General features: G+C 40.3%; 1 protein-coding gene across 4 annotated transcripts in view; it reads left to right on the top strand.

Annotated features, from left to right (window-relative positions):
- Positions 1-18,913, top strand: part of ANO2 (anoctamin 2) — a 209,877-nt gene extending 190,964 nt beyond the window's left edge. For 2 of the 4 annotated variants that reach the window (XM_080391425.1, XM_080391424.1), the window contains 2 exons: positions 3,661-3,766; positions 5,341-18,913. In XM_080391425.1, the coding sequence (XP_080247551.1) occupies positions 3,661-3,766; positions 5,341-5,622 (388 nt within the window). In that variant the 3' untranslated portion in view covers positions 5,623-18,913. Of the gene's footprint in view, positions 1-3,660; positions 3,795-5,340 lie in introns of those variants that run through there. The other 2 variants (XR_013928773.1, XM_080391426.1) reach the window with 2 other exon arrangements.
- The last annotated feature ends 4 nt before the right edge of the window (positions 18,914-18,917 follow it).

The raw sequence follows: 18,917 nt of genomic DNA, 5'->3' as shown, positions 1-18,917 counted from the left end.
TTAGGAAGAGATGCCAGCATCCACATTCACTGTTTCTCATTATCGTCTGCCTCATTTGAATCTTATCAGAATCTCAGCTTTGGACAAAACTATCGCTGCGATAAAATATGGGGTATCTAGCTTGTGTCCCAAGAGACAGGCAACAAACACTGTCCCTTAAGCTGGAAATAAAATCTGTTTTTCTGTTTCTGGCAAATATGTTGGGAACAAGCTGACCTCTCTTATTCTTAGATTTCTGTGACCTCTGGAGATAAATGTGGTTACAATAATCCTGCATTTTGCTCCTTACGGGCATTGCCAGAGATTAAGGTATCTTAAAAATAACCGTAACAAGCCAGAAACAACTCTCACACCAAACATCCAGAATACATTCTTTGAATATTTTGAGCAGCATTTTCTACAATGCTGTGAACTCTTTGACACTGCTTCCAAATAAACATTGCTGTAACGCCATTCTGACGCATAGCATTAGTTGTAATGATTTTTTTTTTTCAGAGAAAAACAACATTTGTGTAGCTGAAGGCAAGTTAAATGCCAACCTTGCTAAGTTATGTGACTTTTTTAAAAATTGGTTTTGCCCTTTGAATCTTTATAGCATGGTATGATAATGGAGTACATGAAAGCATGCTGATGGCACTGCAAAGAAGAAAGCAGCAGATAGGGAGTCATTAAAAAGACTTTTCCCTTAGCACAACTCTGCTCCAATATTCAGCAAATTTATAAAGTGTCTTTGAATGAATTCATTAATGTCCTGGGATTCATCTCATCTGCTCCTGGTGATCAGTGGTAGATCATAATGATTTTCCCTGAATGATTATCTAAATATTCCTGCACTGCCAAAACACTACTCCCTAGTAATTCAGTCATATTTTCCTCAATACCTTGTCAAAGACCAGCTGAAAAAGGAAATTAAACACATCAGTTTATTTGAACTGATTGGCAATTCCACCTAGATACACATTTTCATTTTTTCTACCACTCTTTCTTTTCCGTCACAATATACTTTATATATACACAATATGCTTTTGAGCTATATTAGCGTACGTCTCTTAGCTCTGGCTTCAGTTTCATCTAAGTCTTTCATGGTCTTCTCCATCCATCCTCACTTCCCCAACATTTCTTTGCTTTCAGTGTGTTTTTTTTTTTCCCTCAAAACTTTTCTGTGCTCTGTTCTTAACGCACATTGACTACTTCAAATTCTTGTCCTTTTACAGTGGAATTAGGGTTCTTTGCTATTTTTGAAACACAATAGTCCTTGCAGCACCAGACATTTCCTGCTCTTCGTGTACCTGCTCTATCAAATATATTAAGAATGAAGAACTGAAGAGGTGAGGGAAAAGATGGTCTTTTTGAAAAAGAAACTACCTGTAGAACATAGTGGTTAGAAAAGGCCCGGGTTATTGTGCTTTGAGGTCCCATGTGCTAATAGAATAATTAAAAAGGGAGGTGAGGAGGAGGCCCAGCTACCTTGTCTATAGCTCTAATAACATCTCCTTTCACCATAAATCATTTGGTAGTGTTCTGCTGAATGTAGATTCAGGCATCATAAGCAGCGTGATTTCCAGCTGAGCCAGGTAATATTTCCATGGGGTCTGATGTCCTACAACACTTACATAGTTTGTGAAGCTCAGAGTACATTAAATGGAAAACCTACCACAGTTGGTGACCCTTCCAGGTGAAGCTGGGCTCCATTTCAAGACTGAGGTTGATTTATAGCGCTAGGAAAAATCCACAACAAACTCAGTGGTTTTCCTTGGCTTTGATGTTCAAGCAGATAAAATTCAAGGGAACTGGCTCTGGCCCTGGCTGCAGCCTCATACACAGATTTGAGCAACATGCAGGAGTCCACGTTGTATGGAAAGGTACCAGAGGGGGAATCGCACAGTGTAGGCACAGCACAGGACCGGACAGGAATCCCATGTAAAACAGGACGGAGAGCTCGGCTGCGGTGCATGCACCACTGAACAAAATAATCCCGAGTCTAACACAGACCAGACAGTGCTTCCATAAATGGATACAGCCCCCAATTTAAAGTTGTTTTTTCCTCCTCTTCCTCCTCCCTCTCCCCATCGTGGGTTGTACCTTGTGTCCTTTGCTCCAGAAGGTGCAGCACAGAATTACATTCAGCATTTTGAACTGGATTTCTTGGGGGGGGAGGTGGGGGTGTGGGGTGTGGGGGGGTGTGGGGCAGGTTGAATTTGTGGATTGTAAATGTACAATTTAACATGCAAACCCATGTAAGTAGAACCTGAAGGTAATTTTGGTAAACACACCTGCGAACTGAAGCTGACAGATATTATATATGAACCTTCTCCATTATCCCCCAATGGAGGCTTTTCCACAGTCTAATGAATCTTACTGTCAGGAAGGGTTTTGTGGTATTCAAAACAGATTTTCCCTTTCTTAATTTCATCCCATTACTCCTAGTCAAACACTGTGAACAGCACTAAATTATCCCTTTCAGTCCTAAGGGCACAATTTGTGCATGGTTATCATGTCCAACTGTGGCTGTTACTTACCAAAGTGGAGCAATACATGTGCTCTTCTTTAATCTTTTCTGGTGAGTCAGTCTCTTCAGCCCCTGGATTGTTTAGCTGATCTGCCTTCAATTTGTTGCTATATTTTTCCTTTTCTTTTTTCTTTTTTTTTTTTCCCCCCTCCCCCCTTTTTTTCCCTCTGAAATCCCCACAGCCGAATGACCACATGCAGCATTCCAGGTGTGGCTTTACCGGAGCTGTTCAGAGAAGGGCTAATGCCTCCAGCACCATCGTGCATTTTGTTTATACATCCAGAAGTGATAATGTCCTACTGCCATATTTCAAACTTGTGCTAACTTGCTAGCCACTGTAAGCTCCAGGCTATTTTCGTTGCATTTTCTTTCAAACTCTATCCTCTCAAGGATCCTTCAATTGTTTTAGTTTTAATTATTTTCCATTTCCCCAGATTATTCTTATTGTGTTTCCTGTCTGTGTTTCTTATTGCTTTCTGTGTTTCCTGCTATTTGCAAAACTTTGCCATTTAGGAGCATCTGTGACTTTTATTAGCCTGTTGTTTTCTTCCAAGTGATTGATGATAATACTAAAAGCATCAGCCTTTACACCAAACCACTAAGGCTCTGTTTTATCCTGTCTAAGGATAGACAGTTAATTTAGGAAGTGCCTTTCCCATGGCTCCCCCTGTCGTTAATGTAAAGAGAGGGACCACCAAACTGTGAGTTGGATTGTATGTGGGCTGAATTATTTCCTAAATTAATCAAGGTTTAGGTGCGATGCATGCAGGCTTGTCTCCTTTAGGCTGAAAATGCTTTGGACTGTGTCTTTGCTTTGATTTCAACACTTTATTCCCTGTACTCTGAGATCATTTTAACATTAACCAAATAAAAGGGATGTTTGTAAATCCTGGAAAATCTGGAAATTTCCAACATTAGAACAATGTTCTGATTTTGGTTACAACCGTGAAAACCAGACTAAGCTTGCTAAATTTAGTGGAGATAGTCCAGCTCTAATTCTGGAGTTGTATTTCATGGTAAGGGTTGAAGTAGGAACATCTGGAGGATTTGATTCTTTAGGTCTTGCTATTGGAAGATCAAGTAAATCAAGGCAATAGGTGCAGAAGCAGATTGCTGGAACTGTGTGATAACTGAGCTGTCTCCATCGGCAGGTTCAAAGACTACAGAGAACCACCTTGGTCCCCAAATCAGTATGAGTTTTCTAAGCAGTACTGGGCAGTCTTATCGGCTCGCTTGGCTTTTGTTATTCTGTTTCAGGTAAGTCTGTTGAGTTGCTGCAATTTCAGTCATAGAGTTATCATAACAAATGGATGAAAAAGCATGTGCCAAAGAAGCCCATGTCCAATAGAGCTTTTCTGTTTGCAAATACCCAGCCTGATGTGCTCGCACCGAGCCTGCTGAGGTGTCAGGGGGCTGCGGCACAGGTTCTCCCTTCGGAGCACTGCGGCATGGCTCCTCAGGAGACCTTTCCTCCCCCTTCATGGAAGGGAAGCCCCACAGCTTGCATTAGGCCCTGGCACTAGCAGTGATCCCCAAAACACCCTGGGCTCTCAAATGGTTCAGTTAAGTGGACTTTATCAGCTTTTATACTCTCAGGGGCACCACTTGTAAAAAGCACATAAATGCTGCGTAGGCTTGTTAAATGCTGTTCTATACCCAAAGAAAGAAATAAACAGAAGTAATAAATCCTCCAAGGTCTTTTGCTACTTTATACAAATACATGGAATAAATTCTCCCCAGTGTGAAGATTTCATTGGCAAGGAATTTGCTACCACGGCTTAGCCTTCCGAATGGCAGAAGCCGCCTCCATGATCTGGGATCCCTCTAAAGTCAAACTGGTCCCATCCCTCATACTGAAATCTGCCTGTTTCTTCTCCTCACCTGCCAAATGTTTCTAAGTGTGACTGAGAGTCTTGCCTGGTTTATATTGCCCTCTTCTGCTTCTTTGCTCTGACTTCAGTAATTTTCCACCACTGGTGCAAAACATTTGAAACCAACTGGTCATGCTGGGCTTCAAATAGCCTGCCTGTTCTGCCAGAGTACATTCCTTGCTTAATTAGCTCCATTGTCTTGGATGAGGACAGAGGGTTCATGCTAGTAGCCTTGTCAGCAAATGTTGCCACACATTTCGAGGCGTTACACAACACAGCAGTTTTCAAAGCATTATCATGTTAATATAAACCCCAAAGCATAATTTACCTATACACTTCACAAACAAGCAAAACTTTTTGCCCAGTCTGCTTCCTGCCTCTGTGTTACGAGCATCACCTGTAATGACCCTGACACCTGAGGTTCAGGAATGTGGCTTGCATGCTGCGGTAGTGTAAAAAAAATCCTGCTTGTCAACAGACAGAAGGATTTTAGGACAGAATGACCATGACAGTTGTCTGCTGTCTGCTCAGGCCACACTGGAAACACATGGATGTGATTGTATTGGAGGATGCTTTCACTGATGTTGCCCTTATAGTAGTTGATTCTGAACTCAGTCTCACTGAATTTGATGTTGAGAACTGAGCACCTTTGGACACCTGTAAAGAATAAGGTTGGTTTAGCTACTTAGACCATGAATCATTTGATGAATCCAAGTCCTTTCCGATTTCAAAGTTTGCAAATGAAGCGTGTGTTTAACTGAGCCTTTCCACCACGGGGGAGCTGTGCACAAGCGTGAGCTGTTTTTTCAGCTAAGGCCTTGCTCAAATGCTTAATAACACACAACATCAGTGAAATATGTTTGATACCTGACTCACAGCTTCAGTAAAAGTTTGGGTTTGCTCTAGTGTGAGTGGGTTTGATTTTTCATATTTGCTTGACATCTGTTGCTGTGTTTGCAGAACTTGGTGATGTTCCTCAGTGTTCTGGTTGACTGGATGATTCCTGACATCCCCAAGGACATCAGTGAACAGATCAAAAAGGAGAAGAGCCTGCTTGTTGACTTCTTCCTGAAGGAAGAGCATGAAAAACTGAAGCTGATTGAGAACTTTATCACACGCGACAAGCAGGAACACAAAAGTGGAACCAAAGGCGAAAGGTTCCGGGCTGCCAGCTTCTGCCAGTTTAACCGAAGTCAGAAAGGCAGCTTTGCCTCCTTTAGCTCGCAGCACACAGAAGTGTGACTCCTTAGAGAAGGGTAACATACCATGCTTACCTCTGCTGCTTACTGTGTGATGTGATTCTGAACCTGGAGCAAGGAAGGGAGAGACAGTCAAGGGAGAGACAAGGAGCAAAAAGGAGGCTGATTCTGCTCTCTTAGAAACTCCCTATGCAAGGGTCTCCCTTACATTTTATATGTTATCTGGGCTGCAGCTTTTTCAGACTTTATCAGTGCAAGATAAGGGCTGTATTGTGGCTGTAGCTAGTCCTTGTGGTGTTGCATGTGAGTTGGGTAGGCATGCAGACATTCTCCTTGCTCATGGAGTCCCTGCAGGACCACAACTGTCCCTCTCCCTGCAGACACCTCATGGGGCACAGGGAACAGAAGGGACACTCCTGCTCTAGTATCTATCTTTTGGCAGACCTGACCGACCATGGCAAACTGCACACAATGCACAGCCTCATGTCTTATAGCTGCCAGTCGATGGTTTATAAACTTGCAGAGTCTTCAGGAGTCATTGTGCCTTCCTAATGTACACTGCCACTTGGTGCTGTCTCTGTAGAGCAGGCAGGGCTGTTGTTAAGGGCACAGAGCTGTGGAAACAGAAGGAATGAGAATCACTGAGCACTTTCACCTACAAATATATTGTTTTGCTTAGCAGGAGCTTGAACGTATGTGCTAATGAGCAGAGAGGCCACAGCATATGCATCAGAATGAAGTAAAGCTGTTAGAATCATAGTAATAGAATAGTTTAGGCTGGAAAAGACCTTTAAGATCATGGAGTCCAACTGTTAACCCAACACTGCCAAGTCGGCCACTGACCCAACGAAGCTCGTTGTTAGTCATTGTCCTGAACGAAGAAAACCCTGCATGTTTATCCTCCTCTCACTTAGACTGGGAATTCAGCCAGTATCCAGAGGAATCATGCCACTAAATTAGCACCAGTGTGGAGCTGATGAGTAAGAACGGAATCGAGCCCTGTAAATCATGTGGCATTTTCATGTACATTGCACGTAAAGTAACAAAAGTCGCTGCTGTTGTGCATTTACTGTAAAGTAAAATATTTTGCAGAACTGTGTTTCATTGGAAGATAAACATATTCACTAACCAAGCTTTCATCTACAAGCATTTAATGAATAACTTTATTCTGTTATGAATGAAAATAAAACTTTCGTAAAAAAATCTGTTTCTTTTACTGTAAATTCTGTCTCTAACCTGGCTTAATATTCAGAGTCTTGATAAAAGATTTTCTTCTCATTATCTTCTCAACAAAACCATCAAAAACACAAACCAAAAGAAGTGCTGCAGTTGCAGGCATTGTATACAAGATGATTGCTTTTAAACATTATAACAGTATTTTATATATTTCTGAAGCCTAAGAATTTCATTGTTCTCAGATGGAAAAATGTTTTTCCATGAGAACTTTTGGTAATCTAATGAGAGATGTGAAAATAATATATTTTTTTTTAATTTAATGCCTAGACTAAAGAAAATGAAAATGAGAAAACTGTTTAAAGATGGGCTGAAATTGAAAATTTCATTTTGGAGATTAATTTTTAATATTTCATTTAGGGTTATTTATCCCTTCTACACAGTAGATAAAATTTTAAATGATACCATCAACTTGAATAAAATTGTAAATGTTTAACTTCGTTGAAAAAAGTCTGACCTCTCCAAATGTTTTCTTTTTTTTTTTTTTTTGCCTGTCAAAACTCATTTGCTGAATTTTAAATGACTTCAGAGAGAGTTCTTCCCCCTTCTGAAACTGTTGTTTGGGGTTTTTTTAATTAATAACAGTTTGCTAGGGATATTGCCCAGATCTCAGTTTGGCTATATACACTCCAGCCTACAAATACAGCTTGTAAATAGACAGAAATGTAGTATTACAATGCTTCTCCCCTTTTTATATATACAATATCTAAACCAAGCTATTTAAAAAGCTCCTGGCAAAATGTACTGTTTATAAATTTTTGACTGCGTATATATTTGGTGTTTCTAGTTCATTGAGGTAGATAGGAAAATTATAGGAAAATAGTCTTATTAAATACAATTTAAACTTTTTATTAGTACAAATACCTCACAGTCACCTGTGGTTGTGTGACCTAAATCATTGTCAGATCTGAAAGTCTTGTTATTGCATCTTGGGGAGGCTCAGATGATGAATTTGTATTACCAAAACATAGCTATTACAATTCAGGTAGGTTCCTTCTGCAGTCACCAGAGAGAGAAAGGCACCGCCAGGTAGCTACTCATCCCATCTCCACACTGCTCTCTGAGATGCCCAGATGAGTCTCCTCAGAGGATGCCCGGAGCCGGAGCCCCAGTGTCTGCCTTTTAGCTTGTGCACTTGGGCTTTAGGTTCCAAAAGACCAGCACCTAACCTCCTGAGTCAGAGCGATTAACATATTTCCATCACTGAAAGAATTAGCAACTGCTAGATTCCCGACTGATCATGCTTGGTTTATTTTGTTTAAATTTTGCTAGGTGCTTGAGTGAATATATTTTTTTAAGAATTTTGCTTCCTTGCTGGAAATCTATGACAGGGCTGAGACATAAACCTTAGTTTCCCTCCTCTAAGATTAACATATAAATGAGGGCACCGTATCTCCTCCAAATGAAATTGTCTCATTTTACTTTCAAAAGACCGACAAACCCCGTTGGGGATTCCACTGCCTAACATAATAAGGCAGTCAATATGAATTACATCAATTCCCTCATTTAGACTGGATTCTGGTGGTGGATTTGGGGGGTTGAAACTCTCTATGTTTGTTGTTTACAACTCTAGTTGATTCAAATACAATATATTTTCTTCACTCCAAAATGCCTCTGATGGGGAGAAATACTGTGCTTCCAAACAGTAGAAATATCAGTCTTGTCAGACCTTTAGATTATCATAACGCTTCCTTTCTTTTTCAAGTATGTGGGACTGCATGCAGAAATGGGTTTAGAAAGAGGTTTACAGGTTGCATGGCACCCTCTTTTCCAGTGGCTTGTTTGATGAAGGATATTCAGAGTTAAGGCTCTTCTTAAAATGGAACAATTTTTCTACACCCTCCCTTTAGCCAGGAAATATAATCCTGTATTTTTAAAAACTGTGAGTCACTCAAAAACAGTCAGAAAAATGTTGTCCCAAATTTGAACGCATTAGGCTGTTGTTACACAGAATTTCCATAACAAGCAACTGAAATGCTTGCTGTGGTCCAAAAATGATAATGTGTTTCTAGATTTCCTAGCGAAAGGAACTAGAGAAGCTGGCAGACGTACACTGATGCTCTGAAAGTTCTCCTGAGGTTTATATATTTCACCCAAACAAGGCTGGGAAAGCGGCATAGATGCAATCACGGCTGACGTCCAGATGGGATCTACCATGATACCACAGACAGGACAGACAGCTTAATTATCTTTATCTGCGATATGGTTTCTATTTTTCTCTTAAACATGAGGGTTTCTTTCACTGAGAATTCCTGCACATTTGGTACTTGATTCAGGTGTAGTCCCTGAGGATTGCATCCTTTGTTACATTTCTATGGCAACCTCTGGATTCTCCTGACACTGCTTCCCATCAGCTCCTGTAACTGTAGATCACTGATCAGCATTCATTCATTCCCAGTTTCTAACTTATCTCTTTGGGACAAAGCAAAACTTTATCTGATCCCTTTTTATCAGCATGATACTTGTAAGTCTACCCTTACCATAACTTGTGTCTTAGATGCAGAGAATGACTGTTTCAGGAGACGTGCATGGAAAGCTCTCTCTAGGGAAGAAGAGAACAGGGATGCAAGCAGAAACACAGAGGTAATAAAACCCGCGAGCTATTGTCACTCCTTGCTTTAGCAATGAAAATGAGCTACAATCTCGGCAAAAGAAAGGAATAAAGTAAACAGAGAAGAAATGGCATAGGTGTTTCTGCACATTTAGTTCAGAATTTCATAGCCCTTTGGACTGTTCCAACTATAAAGTGAAAAGCCCGATTAAAAGAAACAAGCAGACAAATAAAAACCCACATGCCTTTGTGTGTCAGTAGTTAATACTACACCGAGTACCACATCTAGTCACAAACGAGCACTCCAGGCCTCATGTGGAGTTGCATTAATGGGAAGGTACATAATTGCACATCTAATCAGAACGGTGGGAATAGGAGGTAACAATAGGGAGGAGAGAGGCTTGGTTAAAGCCTTAACACAGATATAATTGGGTGTGACCTTGTAATTATCGGGCAATGTAAGGTGTGTCCACCACTCCGTGGCTAGCTGAAGTTCACGGTGACTGAGTTTGCTGCTGCATTTATCACAGCTTATCTTTTGGGCTCTGGTGCAGGGGAGTTTCAAACGGCTTTCAGAAGTTTTTCAGGAGAAACAACTGACACACATTGAAGGAGCTCCCTGCTCCTGAGTCATGTTATACCTAAATGCCATCAGTTACAGAATCCATCCAGTCCACACAGCCAGATGAACCCTCTCACGGTGGTTATCTCTAGTTTTAAAGAGCACTTTCAGGAACTGAGTAAAGTTGCAAGAATGCTACCCTTTCCTGTCATGTCTTCTTTGTGCAGACTTGCCCATTTTTTAAATCGTCAGCACTATATGCCTTTTTTTGTGATGGGTGTCGTTGGCTTTTCAGTCCTCAGCATTCTCAGTATGTAGAAAATACTGCTATCTAGACCTCTTCTGCAATTTGACCTTTCATGACACTCAAAACTAATGAAATGTAGTCCAGGAAGAAAAGGGTAGCCTATGTGGAAGTATGTCCGTTAAATTATCGCTTGGAAATACCCAACTCAACACACACAATATTTACCACTGTTAGCAATAAACTCTTCTGACTACAATAATATAACATCTGTTGCTGTTATGCAGTCTCACCCTTTAATTAGGCACAGATGGTCTTCCTATTCCCCGTCTGGTCTCATTCTTTTGCTTTTGAGAAGAAAATATAAAGCAGTTTTGTTTGTGACCTATTCTTGTAGGTGAATTCCTCTACACGATATACTGGTTAAAATATCTCATGTGTCCAGTAGCACAAGATTTTCAGGTATACCAAGAGAGAATGCCTTTATTGCACTTGGAGGTACAGAGAGAGGAGGAGGATGTACACTTGAACTCCCAGCTCTTACCTGGTAAGGACATTGGTACATGCTTCACCTGAAAGGCCCACAGACAATAGAGGCTGAAGGATATTTTTAGCAAGAAAATTATTCTAGATTCTGTATGACCTATGTGCAACTTTTTCAAGGAAGGTTCTGCCTTAGTTATTTTCTAAATGTGTTTCAGCCCTTCATAATTCCCTCAGTACTACCAAAAATCTAAATATTCCTTACAGTTCCCATCCTTTACCCATCATCTGCAAATGTGCTCAATTATTAATTGATTATTAAATTATTAATCACTGTATTAACAGGCTGCCTTACCACCTTTTTCACATCACCAATGGAATTGTTAAAATCAATCAAATTCTGTAACAGCTCCTAACACAGGATAATACATTTTATTCATGCATAATGATTTAATGAAATATTTTTATTTATATGTATTTTCAGTCTGCTTGTCAGCACAGTTCTTCAGCTTTACTTTTCCTGATTCTTAAGACAGCCACTAACAATGACTTCCACTCACATGTACAGTGCTTTCTAAGCTATTCCCACTGATGTCCTAGTTCTACAGATACAGTTTTAATGAGCAAAATTATTACTACCACAGGATTATATTATGTCTGTCTCTAATGTGGCCACCTGAGACAAGATCCCCAGAGTCAAACCCCACTGGAATCAGGGCAAGTCTTTCTTTTGGTTTCAGCATCCCCTTGATCAGAGAGTGTTTCTTCTATGCCGCTCTGCGTACAGCTTTCAACCGGTTGAGTAGTGAAATGTGATGGCAGTGAAAAAGGTGCATCCACAGCAAACTCTTCCATTGCTGTGGTCTTCAGTGAGTCCCACTATGTCAATGCTATGGACAATGTGGGCAGTCACCAGTTTGGGATTTGACTCTGCATTTTCCTGAGATCATTTCACTGTTCAAAACTGACTAGCAATTTTGTTTACATTCATACTGATGTCTTGTTAGGGCTGGCTTTAGTAAACTTGATTTTCAGAACGATTATCACTCTGTGCTTCCATGTGGCATGGATTTAAGGCAGACACAACTGTGACTCGCTTTTGAAAACTGTGATCCTTGAATTCAAATATATAAGGAACATTGATCCATAACCTAGTTAAATCTATGTAGTTTATGCAAGATACACAACTTCTGGTGGCAGGGTGTCTGTTATCTCATGTGGTGGTGTTTCATTTCAGTAAGTTAGTTCAAGGAGAGAATAAACAGGGAAGCAATGTCATCCATCAACTTGGAAAGGCTATTGCAGCCCTCTAGCTGAACCATGCATTTTGGGAAGGACTGTTCTGGGAATTAAAGTCATGCCTTTAAAACTAGAAAGAAGCTAGTGAAGGAGGTGGAACTGGGAGAGTAGGAAAATAGCCGCGTGAAGCTGTGAGAATAACACTGTTCTTGTTTGAATAAAAGTCTCTGCATATTTTTTGTTTGTAGACACATGCGCTTCAGAATTTGCCAATATCATATTCCAGTCCATAACCTCATCCTTTTGTGGAGCTCCAACTGCCACAATAGGATCAGAGGAGAAGACTCACTAGTGCTAGTGTTTCTGAATTTTACTGCATAAAATGTCTTGGTCCATTCAGTGTAAACTGCTATTCTTTCATTGACTACTAATGCTAATGCTAGGTGAGCCTGGACAAAAATACTGCTATTTCACAAGTTTTAATAGTTTCACTTGACATTTATAGACAGGGGAACAAACTATTCTCTGCTTAAAGGGAAATTACAAGAAGAAATTGCAATCCTACCTGAATCTGACCCACAGGATAAAGTCTGTTTCTTGAGTGAGTCCTGACTACTTTGCTGATTTTTATGCACAAAAGAGCAGAAATTCCAGAAAAAAAACCTGTGCAGTTTTAACTGCACAAATACAGAGAACTTCTAGCATTTTGTACCCAGCATTTAATCAGAAAGTTAGTCCTATCCTAATGAGCCAATTCTTAACAGGATTATTTTCTGATTTTTTTTTCCAGCAGCCACTTCTTTAAATAAGGGACAAACAAACATGACAATAAATTTATCCTGAGTCTTACAGGTGCAATATAAACTTTCCTCTAGAATCTAGTGGTTTAGCTTCTTTTACATCTGTTCTGAAGCTTTTTTTCAAAAATTACTATTTTAAAAAAGACAGTTACATGTGCCTAGTACAATTCAAATCTCAGCTATTTCCACAAATATCCTTCGGTTGATGCTGGGATGGGAATTTTACTTCATCTTGTTGTTTCCCCACATCTAATCTTTTGAGAAACAATAACATATTTTCATAAGAGTTTGTAAACACTGAAGGTCAGTTAGAACATGAACCTATAACATTTTGAACTAGAAGAGTGGTGTTGCTGTCAGGGTTCTGATTAAGAGCCTGAAAGAGGGAGAAATTTAGTTTATAAAATGTGCACATTGTTATAAAACCAAAGTAAATTAACTGTATAGATTGGATTAAGGTTTTGGTTTTGTTTGTGGATATTTTTTTTTTTTTGTCAAGGATAAATAAATATACTCATCATATGATTTGTTCATATAAATGCCATGTAGAACCGGTTCCAGTAGATGGAGCAAGAAAGCAGAAGGAAAACAATCCCACATACCTAGGGTACTCAGAGGAGGTGGACATGTTCATGAGGCAGGACATGAAATGCACACATGTTCATAAAACATGCCTCAAGCCATCAGAGGGGAAAACACTCTGAAAGCCTCTCCATGGATTCAAGTTCAGTCAGAGATACTTTTCACATAACTGACATTGACAGAAGTTTTTCCTTGGAATTGGCTTAGTAGATGAAGAATAAGAACTACTTGGGATTTTCTCCAAAGCCAAGAAAATAGATTAATTATAACTGGCTTGTTATTCTCTTGGATTTAGTAGAGATTAGGACAGCTTAATCCTTCAACAAAAGCTAATGCTGTGAAGAAGTATTACATGAGACAAGATTTACGTATCCCATATGATCTTCTTCCTCTTATTTTCCAGGGCCTCTCTCTTCTGACTCTGTGTGTGCTGTACGTTACCGTGTTTACAAAGGTGTCGTGCATCGCGGCAGCCATCACGTGCAGAGGAAAGGCGGCTGGAAGCCCTGTGCAGGCACAAGGCAGTGGAGCCGGAGCTTCTGGGAGACGCTGCGGCACCTCAGGAGTCAAAATAAGGCCAAGCTCCTCATTTGGGGTTAAATGATTGTTCTTTTTTTTTTCCTTTCCCTTCCCCCCAAGTCAACATCTTCTAGGAAAAAAATCAAAACAACACTTGTTTTAGTGAAATTAATGAGAAGAGCTCTCACTTGAATCAGTGATATTTTTTTTATTATTTTTTTAAACCAGACCTATTTATCACAGAAGCCTCCGGCAGCCGACCAGCAACATCTGCGAGGCCTGTGTCCCATCACCAGCCCAGGAAGTCTGTGACACCCAGCTTAAGGGAAAGGGGAATATCTGCAAGAGTGGCTTCTTCCCCTGCTGACAGTGAGGAGGATGGTGTCCTTCCTCTTGCAGGCGCAGGGGAACTCAGCCACTCTTCTTCTTTATTCTCCCCTAACTCTGAAAACTGAAATTCAGCCATATGTGATAATGTCCAAGCCCTATGTCATCATCCCCTCTGGCAAGTATTTTCCACGCAACTTCCACAGAAATCTTTTGAGAACAATGTTCAGCTTGACCTCACTTTCCAGCTTCATCTTTCTGCAGTTTCCTGAGTTTCTTTGCTAAACTTGAGTTGAACAAGCTATTCTGGAACTACATTAAAAATTGTGGTTCATTCCCTTAAAAAATCATCTAGGAAAAAAAAAAAACCCAAACCAATCAAACCCGAGAAAAAAATGGCAAAGATGCTAAACTCCTTTAAAACTGCCCCTTTTTTAAAAGACATTTTTGACAGAGACTTTTTGTCTGCCCATGCTTGTTAGATGGGAGGACCTGAAGGGGAAGAGATGCTGGCACTGGTGCTTGGTTGCAAGGCTGCCTCGAAGCCGCGGCTGGCCAGGTTGCAACTGGCCGTTCAGGTGGAGCACACGAGTAGTGGAAACGTGGCTCCTGTGCTGGGGCTTCTATCCCAGGGCCAGCAGCAAAACTGCACGGCTGTCAGGGGTGCTGTTGGGAGCCTTTGGTCATCTCTTTTCAGTGACATGTTTCTAGGGTGGCCTCAGCTTCAAGGTACTCGGCTGTGATTTGTGACCGTATGGATACATTGATGTACGTCCATGTGAAGCCAGGCCTGCTCAGCTCCAGCATAGGAGGATCTGTGCCTGTAATGTGTTATAGGCAGCAGTGGTTCTTTCTGCTGCAGGTAACCCCAGCAGGTTTTTGTGGTTTCCTATTTTCTCTTCTTTTTGATAAAAAGAAAAAAGTCAGCTTTTGTAGTGATTTCTTCCCCTCAGTCAGGTTCAAAACCCTGGGAAAAGGCAACGTCTCCCTTGTCTCCCACAAAACCACCCAGGTGTACCCTCGAGGTCTGATGTGGTCCTCCAGCATGTATCCACCACGAGCACAGAGAGAGCCAAGAAGTCTGTTCTACCCTTCAGCTGCAGCTGGAGCAAGGTGTATGAGAAAGTCAATGGAAAACTGTAGGGATGTTCCCATATACCATCCCACACTCCAGGTACATACGGAGATATGCACACATATGCATTCATACATCACAGGGACAACATGAGTGTGGACACCTGATACAAGGGAGTAAACAAAGCTCTGCTCTCAACTCTCTCCCTCCTTCTTTCCCTTTGGTAACAGTAGAAGACATCCTGGTGACAAGAAGTGGTGTGTCAGGGAAGGAAGAGTGTCAGGGAGCCCGGAGGCCATGCTCACACAGCTTTTTAGATATGCTGGCTGCCACTGTAAAGACCAACTGCATGGAGACCTTCCCAAACTGTACAGGACCATACCGACTGTCCGGGACTGCGAGAGCAAAACAGTGAGCAAAAGATTTGAGTCAAGAACAGAGAGATGTCTGACACAACTAATTAGTCTATATTTTTAGAGGAGTCTACATTTGAACATCAACCTTTTTCATTCCAAGTTGTTGCATAATTACTCACGTCAGTCATCTGGGCATCACTGCCTTGCAGAGCATATTTTAGCAAAGCATCGATGGCACATCTCGAAGAAGCACAAGGGGAAAGTTACTGAACAAGAATACTGCTCTGAATGCCTGTAAATAATTTTTGATTTGGAAAAAAAAAAAAAAAGTGGTTTGCATGTAGATGCTTGGAGATAGGAAAGGGTGGAATTTGTTAAATAAATTTGTTAAATAATTCCTTTTGAATTAGTCATCAGGTCTAATTAAGAGATACCAAAGGGACAAGGAATCAGAAGAGCAAGTCTAAAGGAATATCTAGCTAAAACATAAGATAAAAGTAGTATCTGCGAATGTAAAAATAAACAGCATGTGTGAATGTTTTTGTTGGGATGAGCCAAGGGAAATATTTTCCTGGGGTTTGGTCCATACAGCATGTAACAGATGAAACCAATCTGGTTGCTCGTTTGAATGAATTACACAATTAGTGGAGAAAAGGAGATACAGTTGATGCTAATGCAAAGTCTGAATGTCATTTGAGTAGTAATACCTTGTAAATCCTGATGTTTGGGGCCTTGTCTTACAGTTACCTTTTTATCACACACCATAGTTATCACATGCATTTGAATCTTTTCATGTTCGTTTTACATTTCCCGCTCCTGTCCTCTTTTTAATGTTTCTCCCAGGATTTGAAGTAAACAGAAAATAGAAAGAGGTAAAGCCTTTGCACTGGTAGTATAAACTCTTCCACATCTGCCAATTGATCCGGGAACTTTATTTACAGTCATAAGTGGTACTATTGAAATCAAATGCAAGGAGACTGTGTGTCTGGCTGCTGGAATATGACAGGTAGCTCACTTTCCTTCTTTTATTTTTTTTTTTTTTAAATATCTCTACTTTGACCACATGTCCATCCTGTAGAATTATGGCAGAGCTAAATTCCCAGATGTAAGTGTACTGCCTCCATCATATGTTACTACTGATGTTCAGCAATGGTTATCCAAGCTTTCATCTCTTCATCTTTAAAACACTGCCATCTGTTGTTCCCAGACGGTTCAGTCTTCTGTTTATCCAAAACTTTATTCCAGGCCATATGGAAAAAATATCTATTTTCAATTAACCATCATATTTTCTTAAAATATACCAGAGTGATGAGAAAAAATAGGCATCCCTTATGCATACATGTTTGTGAAGAGGATGATGATTTATTATAAACTGTAGTTTTAAGATTTTGACCATGTGGTCATTCAGTGCACTCATATACCACAAAAGCTGGACAATTTTGTATTAATACAAACATGCTTAAAGCATTTGTATGTTGTTATCATATATAGATTTCATTGGTACTAGCATGTTGATCTAGTCATTTCCACTGGAAACTTTTCTAGTTAGGCCATTTTCAGCATTTTTCTTCTGTGGTCAAGAATTTTCTCACGTCTTGCTACAGGCTGCATGTGACTTCTTATTGCAAATTTGAATCTGATTCCATAAGCTACTTATTAAGCCATGCAAACCCATTACATTAGGTCTGTAATGTTATGAATATGTTAAAATATTGTAAGAATGGGATGTCACACTGCTTACGCCTACATGAGCAAGCAGTACAGACCATGGAAGCAGATTACTAGAGAGAAACAGTGAGTGCTGTAGTCCAGATGTCCATCTTACACACATTTGAGAGGTGGGCTCCTACAGACTATTTCCAGCCTGGTTCTCTGGACTGATTCTATTAATGTCTGGAGCCCTTCAGGTATAGTTCTGGATGCCTCTTCTAGGTTAGTTTCCTCCAAAAGTAATCCTGTTTGTGTGTTGTGAGACCATACTGCAGTGTGAACCAAAGGGCAGCAAGCAAGGACAATGAGGACAGTAGCTTCTACACAGAACTGAAATGAAAGGGGTGAAATAAATCAGTAGATGCATTCATCTAGGAGTCCATTTCAATGAGATCAATTCCATCTTTTCTTTCCTGGATCTGAATTTCTGATATAAATAATTTTCAGTGCTAGAAGTGAAGGAGATACCATGCTTGGGCAGAAATAGATTTCTTCAGAACTAAAAAAAAAAAAAAAAAAATACAAAAGGATGCTATTCTTAGAAATGGACTATGCGTGTCATTCTCCAGTTCAAAGGAATATTTAAAATGAGAAGTTGAGTTTCCATTCAAAGCCATCCTCTTTGATGCAGGATAAAGCCCTGCCCTTCCATCCTTCAAACAACTGCAAGATTTTCTCCTCCTGAGTTACAGTCTTGTCCTCCCAGCCGCCCACAAGCACCAGCCTCCCCCAGATACATGCAGATTATGGCTGTGTAAAGTGACCCAGGTTGAAACTAAACGGAGGAAAACAGGTGCCAGGTGGCTAGAATATGTGACAGTCACTGGTAAGACCAGAACAGAGCTAAGGTGATAAAGATATGTACAAAATGGGAAACATATGTGTCAGGATTCAGGAAAAACACCCAGACAGAGCACGCCTGATTGTCCATTTGTATAAAAGAATACAGGCTTTGGCTTCTGGTTTAGTAATGTCCTTCATGGCAGTAGGAAGGAAAGTCACCTCTGTGGATTTTGAGATGAAGTATTATACGGGCTAAAGGCAGAATGGTACAGAACTGCCTGGAACTTTTGAGCTGCTCTTCAACTCTAAACAGCTATTAGAGCAGGCAGACAGCAGGGAGAAAAAGAAAAGGCAGTGGTACAGATGTGGGAAACCCTGCAGCCAAGATCAAAATCTAACTGGATGCTAAGTGTACAGATAATATTAATATGTGTTATATTTAATTAATCAGGAAATTAACAAGCAGTAGCTGAACACTGATTCCTTTCTGGTAGCTAATTACATGCTGCTTCTTAGTTTGAAAAAGTACCAGATATATTCTCATCACCTGTGGTACTTCACCAATTTTCATCCACTTGAGAGAGCTTAACTGAATATCCACTGCAGTTCTAGAAAGAAAAATTTTGTGAGTGCTATGTAAAATGTGCTACCTTAGATGTAAGGCATGGGGAACTTAGTATCTTCCTCTGTCCATTTATATATATATATATATATTTTTTTTTTTTAATAGTCAAAAAAATCCCCTATCAGGGAGACATTTAGAATGGTCTTAGGGTTTGGTTTTTCCAGAATGTTTAACCTCTCTACACACTTCTATAAAGCTCATCACTGTAGAATATCATGCCTTCTATCAGCTCACTTTACCTCTCATGAG

The sequence above is a fragment of the Falco punctatus genome (genome assembly GCF_963210335.1).
Source record: "Falco punctatus genome assembly, chromosome: 6".
NCBI lineage: Eukaryota > Metazoa > Chordata > Aves > Falconiformes > Falconidae > Falco > Falco punctatus.
The sequence above is the reverse complement of the archived record's forward strand: the minus strand, read 5'-3'. Positions and strand labels throughout refer to the sequence as shown.